This window comes from Populus trichocarpa, chromosome 7 (assembly GCF_000002775.5).
Source record: "Populus trichocarpa isolate Nisqually-1 chromosome 7, P.trichocarpa_v4.1, whole genome shotgun sequence".
Classification (NCBI taxonomy): Eukaryota; Viridiplantae; Streptophyta; class Magnoliopsida; order Malpighiales; family Salicaceae; genus Populus; species Populus trichocarpa.
The window spans coordinates 9,451,412-9,458,931 of record NC_037291.2 but is presented as its reverse complement, the minus strand read 5'-3'; the positions used below and the strand labels follow the sequence as shown (position 1 = coordinate 9,458,931).

Sequence of the window (7,520 nt, the reverse complement as noted above, 5' to 3'; positions counted from 1 at the left end):
TTTGTTGCTGATTTACATGTTCAGCAACTAAATTTCAGCAACGAATAATTTGTTACTAAACAAATTAGCAACTAATAATCCATTGCTAAATAATTAGCATTTATTATTTATATCTGAAATTATTTATTATTAATTCCGTTGCTAAATTTATTTACTTGCAATAGATTTTAATATTATCTACAACAAACTATATTTTATTTTAGTAGGGAGTTGAGACGTGAAAATTAATCTAAAAATATTCTTACAGTGCAAAAATAGATAAAATAGAACTTATAATGGTTATAATATTGTTAATCTCGCTCGAGTACCTGATGGTTATACTTTTCTAAAAATATTTTGATAGTGCACAGTTTCCGACAGCAGGCTACAAAACAATTTACTTGGAACACGATCTGAAAAAATAAAGCAACCTTTCTTCTTTAATATAAACTATACATGGACAGACTTCAAATCGTACTTGCTTTGTATAGTTTCTTGACATAGAAAACCTTCCTATTCTTTGTTCTTCCATGAATATGGTGCTAGAAAAAACTTGATATATATTATGTAATTTTATATGTTTTTCCCATCTTTTTAACGCTCTCTAAACTCTCTCTTTTTTTTTTTTTTTTCAATAGCCATGGAGAGAAATCTATGTTTAAAAGCAGCCCAAAATTAAAATCCTGAGTTTTGCATAATGAGATAAAGAGAAAAGATTGTCTGATAAATTACACAGCCCCATGTGGAGAAAAAGGTGTCCAAAATCTGCTAAACATAGTCAATGATTGGTCACATTCTAGTCCTCTTTATCACGAGTACCAATACTGTGGGAACTAGAACCTTGAAGAAGCCGGCAAAGTTTTGGCTGAAAGGAAATGAGAGAAGAGAGAAAGGGACTGCTGAGGTGCAAAGACCGGAACCTGGTGGCCTGCACCACGTATGGTTGCTAATACGAGCCCTCTCTCATACGTCTCAACCCATCCTGCCACTTGACTCTTATGAAACCATGCCCTCCATTCTTCATTCACCTTTAACCCCATTTTCTTTATGCTGTACCTTGTTGATGTTACTGGTACTCTCCCATCAGTGTCTCCACTGCAGTAATTTTCTTTTACGTTGTTATGAACATGGTAAAAAATTAAGAAAGAACTATAGCCTTTTCTTTTTCATTATTTTATAACAAGAGAATTTTATAAAAGTTAATAATTTTCTTGTTTTTCATCTAATTCGATGGTTCATGATATAGTGTTCTAAAACGGCAGAATTTTATGAATTTTAAAACATCTTAATATTTGCATGCATTTCCTAAAATATTTTTAGATAAATTCATAAGATAATATCGAAAAGGTGTTCCATCAGCATACCTATAGATCCAAATACGCAATCCAGCGTTTAAAAGCTTCTGAATGATAGGCAGTATTGTTTCCGCAGAGTCATTCCACTTCCTTATTGCATTGCTGTTCATGCCACACACAACAAAACTCTAAACATTTTAGTCATACATGCAATTTGGAGTACTTAATTTGTATAGGCACATATATATATACATTTCCAGTTTGATTTTAGAGAGGAGAAGGGGGTGATCTCACAGGAAAAGAAATGGAAAAAAAAAACCATTAGGAATAAACTCTGCATTATTTTTACCCTAGAAAGAATCAATTGTTTATAATTAATGTGATTAAGAAAACAATAACCAAATAAATATAGAATTACCATCTTGTGATGACGACGTTCTTTTGAAAATTTAAGATATGGACCATGGAAGAACACAAGCTTGTCTTGTCTTCACCTCAACTAAGGTTGGTCCCATATATATATATAACTCGGCGGTGTGATCTTATATTGCCTATTTTTGTTTTGTTATGTATGTGCTTTCATACCTACAACCAGTTAGAATGATTGGAGAAAGGTGGGTGGAAGCCATAAGGAAATGAAAGAGACTGGTGCTCATCAAAAATCAATCCCAATCTGCTACATTTTCTCGTTTACTTTTTCTAAGAGAAAGCAGGAAGAAAGAGCTATAGTTATTATTTGAGACAAGCTCTCACTAAATGCTTGAAAGCTACAGGTTCCCACTGGTCAATTTAATCACTTCCCCACCTAATGAAATCTACCTGTATGTTTATTTGTATCACCATCGATCATCAATGGCAATAAATATAGGGATGCCTATAAAAGATTCAATTTCATAGAGCTTGGAGACATCAATATTATCCAATTTCTCAATGCCCATCATAAAAAATTTGTCAATTGGGTTCCTAAGTTCTCAAATGTTTATCCAAAAGGTTTTATATATATATATATATATATATATATTCAAGCAATTTTAGCTAAAACACCCAAAACTCTATTCATAAAACACAAAAACCAAGTATTTGACTTGTATGTTATAGCTTAAAATAAATTTTATACTCTTATAGCTAGTACCTGCATGGTGTATAAGGATAGGATAATTTGGTAACATTGGCATGTAGGGCTTTCTGAACATCCTCTCTGTTGAAAAACTTCTCTGCATAATCTTCCGTACATGGATCATATCCTGATGGTAGCCTATGCACCAGGTCCTGAAATCAAGAAACAATCACATTTATAGTTGCCCATTAATTAATTCTGATACCGTTATAGAGCAATTACTGCTGTATGTTATTTTTCCTTTACAAAAAAACCAACTATTTCTCAATATTATGTATATTAACATTTGAAGTCTATTTGTTCCTGGTTTTTTTCGCCCTAGCTAATCAGTTAAGACTAAAAGATTGATGTTTCTGTGCTCTTACATGTAATTTTGAAAGAAGGCGAGGTGCGACGACAAGTCTCGATGAAATTCGAGTAGAATATTCGGAGAGACAAACTGGAGTGTAGATGCTATAAATGTCGATGTCTGAATAAGCTTCTGCGAACCCTCTGTAATGAACAACACACTCGTTTGTTACGCTTCCTTGATGATCACATTCCTTTATGTTGTGGTAGAGCTGGTCTGAGATAATTGCATGACTCCACGCGTAATCCACAATGCCCGCAGAGTCCGTTTCATCATTAATCACAGCATTTCCGATCTATTTTTATTTTTTTTCCAATCAACATACCACACCATTGCATTAATATTTCTGTGTTTCCATGTAGGCTATACGTAAATATACTTACTACATACCATGAAACCCTTGAGATTTATGTAAGAACTTTTTGTAGCTCCTTTGTTTCTTTCGTAAATGAGCTCAGCTAGTTGGGGAACATAGTGCCCTAGTTAAAAGGGAAAAAAAAGAAGATTCAAGAGTTAAAAACAATGAGCTTTTCGTTCAAATTATATACATATAATGAAGAAAATGTATTTGTAAAGGATCTTCTTACCTGCGTAGCTCTCTCCAGCTATATAAAAATCATGTGATTTGAAATTTGGAAACCTTTTGAACCAATTGATTAAGAAGGTATGAGAGTCATCAGCTGTAACTTTATCACCTAGTTTATATAGATCTTCGGAATTATTTGTGTATGAAAATCCCACGCCCACAGGAGCCTCCAGGAAAAGCATATTTGCAGCTGATTATTATGAACACCATCAAACATGTAGATCAGCAAACAAAATCAATCAGCAAGAAATTAAGTGGAAATATATAGGATGATATACTCATTTTACAGAAATATTTGCAGCTGATTATTATAAACACCATCAAACATGTAGATCAGCAAACAAAATTAATCAGCAAGAAATTAAGTGGAAATATATAGGATGATATACTCATTTTACAGAAATATTTGCAGCTGATTATTATGAACACCATCAAACATGTAGATCAGCAAACAAAATTAATCAGCGAGAAATTAAGTGGAGTATATAGGATGATACTCATTTTACAGAAAGATTTTTCTTTTTAAAAGAAAATTTGCAATTGCAATTTATTATATTTACTAATACATTAAGAAATTATTAATTAATTAATAGATAACAAGCTCATTCAATATAACATTACCTTTGTTCCAAGAGTATTCGTTGAGAATAAGCTGTGTTCCATTTCCCCTAACTAAAAAGGGGCCAAGTTCTTGCGCTGCGCCATAAGCTATGGAGGAGCACCCAGGTCCTGATATGGATTAAACACTTCTTTTATCATTAAATCAATTTCTTCAACAAACGTTCCCAAATACTCTCCTTTTTTCTTTTTTCTTTTTTGTTCTATCTTAGTAAACAATTGAAAATCATGGTCTTCGCTTGAATGGAAATTAAAGTTGAAGGAAGAGACCAAGCAAAGCTGGACATGCATCATCATCATCCATGTTCAAATTAACATGAATCCTTGTCTAAGCTTAGCTAACAATCCACTAATGATAACAATTCCAAGAGAAAAGGGGCGAAATTTTATAATAATTTTTAAGAATTAATTTTTTTTAGAATTAAAATTTCAAACGTACTCAAACATGGAAAGAAAGTCCCTCTAATTATCTGTAAAGAGAAATTGCAGATTATATATCCAAGTTATAAACTTCTAATAATTGTTTTTCTTGTTTTCCCTTTTCATGGGCCATACGTCATGCTAACGGTTACACTCCATGGGACCCAAAGTTTGTCCTTCATAGACAAAAGAGAAGAAGGAAGTTTTGAAAAAAGAGCATCAAGGACAAGGAGCAAAGGAACCTAGGGGGAAGCTGGCAGAGAATAATTGAAGGGGGGGATAAATGACATGATGAGCTTGAAAACTCTTATGGTATTTACTATTTACAGACTTACGTTCATAAATACCCTGCCGTCAAACAGTAATATTTACTTTAATATTCCATGTATTAATATAAAAAATAAAAAATATTATTTTAATATATTTTAAAAAATAATCGTTATTCATTCTTGAGGCTTAACTCCGTAAAAATCCAATTATTTTGAAATATAAGCAAAATTGGAGTTGAAACTTGGATGATAGCTAGATAATATAAAAGTATATAATTAATGAATAGTGTTAATTTAACTTGATCCTTTGCTTTTGCTTCACTTGGTAAAGTTGCTGGTAAAAATATACTATTTAACCTTATCAACAAGAAGAAAGTGAATCGAAAGAATTCTATCCATTCAGTACTTCTCTTAGCATGTGACTAGAGAAGGAAGACGATGAATTCCATCGATCTCTTTTCTCTGTCTGCATTAAAGTATTACTGAGCAGCCCGAAAACCATTCATTTGTTTTCATAGTTAAAAACAATTAGGTTAAAAAAACACCAAGTACATAATCACATTATCCAAGACACTATAGCAAAGGACACTCATCGATCCGTGATGATTCAGGCATGCTCTATCCACCCAAGAAATCAGTGTAAAAGTTTTCATTTTTTAATTAAGCTGGAGAGAAAGTTAGAACTGCGCTAACCTCCATTAAGCCACAGAACAAGAGGCTTTTGAGAAGCGTCCTCTTTTGCTTCAAAGAACCAATAGAACAATGCCCTCTGATTCTGGGGTCCAAGTTTTACATAACCAGCATAATGCTGAAACCTTACTTGTGGTTGCCCAGGCAAATTGGTCACTCTATCAGCTTCTCTCCTTGCTTCTTCTCCGTCAGAAATCTCTCTCCCAACTGCTGCTACTATCACCGTAGTAGAAACTAGGAAACAAAACAACCATTTGCTTAAATTTGCCATTTTGCAATATGAAACTGAGTATTAGGAGGAGGAGGCGAGCAAGAGCTAGCAAGTATAGAGAAGAGACGGAGATAAAATCTTAGTTTATATTGAAAGGTGCCAAAGGTGGGGGCCAGAAAGAGGAGGCATGCATGCTGAAAGAAAAGTAGTGTGCTCCTTTCCTTTTAAAATAAATTGGACCGTTTTAAAAGACTTAATGGCCAAAGTTCTTGAAGGTCCTCCATTGTTGCTCATTGATTCAGATTAAACCCATAATTTTAAACTAAATCAAATAACCTCATTAAAGGTGAATTGAGCTCCTTCAACCAACTTTATTAGAAATTAAATTGCCATGTATTATAAGAGATTTGGAAGTAAATGGTTAGTTTGAAGGTAAAGGGTGTAATTTAAAGCAAATTTGAAAATAGAGAGCACATATATATGTGGGTTTTAACCAATACTTAGGTTATGTTTGGTATTATTTTTGTTACTTTATTTAAGTAGTTTTTCTTTATTAATTTTTAACTCAAAGAAAATTCATAAGTTTGTTTGGTTAGAAATAACTTTGAATTTAAATCAAATGTTTTTTATATAATTGAGTAAATTGCTTTTTTCTTTAATATTAAAAAGTTGAAATCTTTAATTTTAACTTATGATTCTAACTCATACGTACTACATTCCTTGTTCAAAAAACGTTTCTTTTGAATCATTTTAACAAATATATTTTTAATTTAAATCATTTTAACTATTTTTTACTATTATAAGTTACTTAAGAAAAATAACTTTTTAATTATAAATCAAAATCAAAAGTCATAATTCAAATATATATATATATCCTGTAGAATGAAGTCTTAATTAAGTTCTGTTTTTTTACTTTATATACTTTAAATACTTAGTTGGAACTCCTTGATATCATTAACTTTTTCAATATTAGATTAACCAAAATTAGTGGAGAATAAGCCCCCTACTTCTATACATGAATTATTTGTAAGATGTGTAGCCCATATAAATGAGTTAATGAGCTATTAAATGATTTAATAAATATTTATAATAAAATTGTATTGGTCAATTTTGATAAGTAGTTTATTAACTACATACTTGTTGACGGATGCGTGATATATAAAGATTTTATTTAGAAAATTTTATTTAGAAAGCTAGTCCTATCTCTACCCTTTAATTATATGTTTTTCTCAATCAGAAACATATATAAAAATAATTGAGGGTTAAAAGAGAAATACCCTTTATTCAAGATTTCTTTCTTTTAAAGAGCTTGTTATGGATCAATGTATATTTTTTTTAATAATTATTTGAATATAAAAATCATAAAGTTCTAAGATTATTGGCATTATGTTTTATATTTGATTTTTCATATTTACAATTAAAGAATTTTTTATATATGGTATTAGAGCATCAAGTGAACTTATGGTTTTTCATTTAAAGATTATTGTTTACCTCAATTTTCATTAACCTTAGATTTTAATTGATGGGTTTTTTTAATTCTTCCACTATATATTATGATAATTTACATGAATGATTCTTGTCACAAATGGACAACAAATTTGAAGGCGAAAAAAATGGGCTAAAGAGGGACTTAATCACATAAATTTTAAGTTATATGACCAAATTAGACTAAATGACAAAGGTTGGGACTCAATTGCAGCAATTAAAGGCCTAATTGAAGAAAATAATGAGAATTTAAAACCAAATTGAAGAAAGATATTGAATATTGGGGAAGAATTGCAAAATAATTAAGCTCAAAGACTTCATTAAACTTTTTATGGGCCTAATTGATTTAATCAAGGGCTTAATCAAAAGTGAAATTAAATATTAAATGGGTTTAATTGACTTAATTAAAGACTTATTTGAAGGAAAATAAAGTTTAGAATCCTAATTCAGGTCAAATTGCAAGTCCTAGAAGTTTTAAGGACCAATTTTAAATTTTAATAA

The 7,520-nt window shown here is 31.0% G+C and overlaps 1 protein-coding gene across 2 annotated transcripts; it reads right to left on the bottom strand.

The window, feature by feature from the left end:
* Positions 1–651: 651 nt before the first annotated feature.
* Positions 652–5,725, bottom strand: LOC7456309 (serine carboxypeptidase-like 35). 2 transcript variants are annotated; one of them, XM_002310613.4, is made up of 8 exons: positions 5,327–5,722; positions 3,948–4,055; positions 3,328–3,516; positions 3,131–3,219; positions 2,757–3,035; positions 2,407–2,543; positions 1,344–1,436; positions 652–1,074 (listed from the first exon to the last, which is right to left on the bottom strand). In XM_002310613.4, the coding sequence occupies exons 1-8, from the start codon at positions 5,592–5,594 to the stop codon at positions 813–815; spliced, it is 1,425 nt and encodes a 474-aa protein (XP_002310649.3). In that variant the 5' UTR covers positions 5,595–5,722; the 3' UTR covers positions 652–812. The 2 variants fall into 2 exon arrangements, with proteins under 2 accessions (XP_002310649.3, XP_052310747.1); XM_052454787.1 differs by lacking the exon at positions 2,757–3,035 and having other exon boundaries at positions 5,327–5,725.
* Between the last annotated feature and the right edge of the window lie 1,795 nt (positions 5,726–7,520).

What these genes read in the sequence shown, in the direction of transcription:
- LOC7456309 (XM_002310613.4), bottom strand. Translation starts at nt 5,594, where the DNA reads ATGGCAAATTTAAGCAAATGGTTGTTTTGTTTCCTAGTTTCTACTACG. An exon ending in AGCTGGAGAGAGCTACGCAG is followed by an intron (nt 3,220 to 3,327) that starts GTAAGAAGATCC and finishes CCTTTTAACTAG; the next exon opens with GGCACTATGTTCCCCAACTA. An exon ending in TATCCTTATACACCATGCAG is followed by an intron (nt 1,437 to 2,406) that starts GTACTAGCTATA and finishes TGGCATGAACAG; the next exon opens with CAATGCAATAAGGAAGTGGA.